The 2,159-nt window shown below is 48.4% G+C and overlaps 1 protein-coding gene across 1 annotated transcript in view; it reads right to left on the reverse strand.

Moving 5' to 3' along the window:
- Nucleotides 1–1,670: 1,670 nt before the first annotated feature.
- Nucleotides 1,671–2,159, reverse strand: part of GJA10 (gap junction protein alpha 10) — a 1,545-nt gene continuing 1,056 nt past the window's right edge. The window contains exon 2 of the mRNA XM_057379422.1: nucleotides 1,671–2,132. Within this exon, the coding sequence (XP_057235405.1) occupies nucleotides 1,671–2,132 (462 nt within the window). The remainder of the gene's footprint in view (nucleotides 2,133–2,159) is intronic.

Raw genomic sequence — 2,159 nt, forward strand, 5'->3', positions numbered from 1 at the left:
YAGGAGGAAATTCTTTACTGKGAGGGTGGTGGGGCACTGGAACAGGTTGCCCGGAAAAGTTATGAATGCCTCATCCCTGGAAGTGTTCAAGGACAGGCTTGATGGGGCTTTGGGCAACCTGATCTAGTGGAAGGTGTCCTTTGACAGGGTGAGGGCTGTAACTAGATGATCTTTAAGATYCCTYCCAATCCAAATCATTCTATGATTCTATCATCATTCCAGGATGATTGTCTTCTGGAAATCAAGTTAAAACAAATCAAACCAATGTTGGGTGCCTTTGACCAAATTAAACAGTTAACATAGGAACTGGGGAATAAAGACTGGAAATGTATTCATATTTTAATGCTCAGGTTCAATGTATTTATGATGCACCAGCACAGTTGTGTATTGAAATCAGTATTCATAAAAGGCTGCAGCAGTGCCAGAGTAAAGTGCATTTGCCAAAGTCTTGACTCAATTGTATTTAGAAGTACATGTACTTTAAAATATTGTGTGCTATAAGCTGGAAACACCAGGTAGCATATCTACATGAGTCACATTTTAAAATTATAACACAAGTTCTCTACTTAATGATCTCCAAAGACAGCATGCTGGAAGAGCGTAACTTTCAAGAGTAACGGCATTGTTTTGCAAACTGACTATATTTCTCTGCAGCTCTCCCCTGGAAGATAGAGTTTTTGTCATTACAAAGGAAAAGCTGCCAAGCAACTTTGGTGAGTCCTCAGCAGGGTGCTCCTGAAAGTCTGTCTTGCTTGAATAACTTCCTGCACTTCACCTTTTAAAAGAGCCTTCTATCTGAGTATCAAAACCCAGCAGATCAACAGATTAGGCTCTACGCCCTTTCCCTGTAGAAGAAAGATTGAAGTGGAAAGTGTTTAAATTGCACCTAAGTGACAATTTAACATGGCTTATGCTGACTGGCTTATTGTAGGAACTATAGCCCCATGAAAACTGGAACCCACAAATAGTTTTTGGATGAGCAATGTGTAACAGTGCATTGTGTTTCTTCCCACAAAAGATTCAAAGTTGATTGGTTGGTCTTGTTTGTTTTTTATATAGGAAAAGCAGGGGGGGAGGGGGGTGCAAAGAGGGCTTAGGAAGAGTGAAGGGGAAAAAATTGAACAGAATCTATGACTTTGAGCATTGTGTGAAGTAATCTTGTTTATTACACACCCTGTAAAAAGGTATTTTTAGGCTTGCTACTGCAAGCAATTGTAAGCCTCTGTGCTCTCAAAGGACAAAACTTGTAATCTGAGGCAATCATAATTCAAATAACTTTTAAGAAAGCCTTGTTGATTCTTGCAGGCACTATATCTTAACATTTTGACTGTAAGCAAGCCTAGAGCATGTGGCCATAGAAAAGGAAGAGCTGCTGAAAAAACAATTCTGTAGTCGTTGGCTCTGGCATTGCAATTGTTTGATGGGGGGTTTTATAATTAGATCTCTTGATTTATACATTGAACAATTGTTCAGCTTAGAGGTCACCTCTGAGACAAAYCTCCTGAAACTGAGAGAAGTTGTGTCATTGAACTCAATGCATTCAAGACTTYTCTTTCTTACAGTGGCTGGAGCTGAAGAAGTTTTCCCTGGGACAATCCTCGCCGAGTTGACTGGGATGATGGAATGAGTATAAAGAAGCTGGGATTCGGTGACTTAGAGCTCCTCGGGACTCAGTAATACCCTGGTATCGTTCCTGCTTTCACCGCAGAAGGACGGCGAGCGTTYGGGAGCTTGGCTTTGTCCGGGAGGCCGCGAGGCGCTGGGGCTGTGTTGGAAGTCCTTCCCGAGCCTTCCTGCCCCCTGGCTCGCCCCCTCCTCCCCAGGGCCGGCCCCGGCTGCCGGCTGCCCCCGCCGCCCCCCTCCCGCGGGCTGTCCCGGGCGCTACTTGCCATGGACACGCGGCGTCCCGAGGCGGCGGGCGGCGGGCTGGCCGCGCCCTCCTCACGGCGCTTCCCCTCCGAGCCGGAGCCGGAGCCGGAGCCGGGCCCGAGGCCGGGGCCGTGGCCGGAGCCGCGGCGGGAGGCGGTGCTCTCGCTGTCGCTGCCCGCCCGGCTCCCGGTGAGGACGCGGGAGAGGAAGCTGGACTTGCGGGTGCCCGGGCAGTGCCCGCTGTCCGGGGAGTCGCCGCGCTCCTCATCCGGATCCCGGCAGGCGCTCAC

Source organism: Malurus melanocephalus, unplaced genomic scaffold (genome assembly GCF_030028575.1).
Source record: "Malurus melanocephalus ecotype Western Australia unplaced genomic scaffold, MMel_1.1 scaffold_405, whole genome shotgun sequence".
Classification (NCBI taxonomy): domain Eukaryota; kingdom Metazoa; phylum Chordata; class Aves; order Passeriformes; family Maluridae; genus Malurus; species Malurus melanocephalus.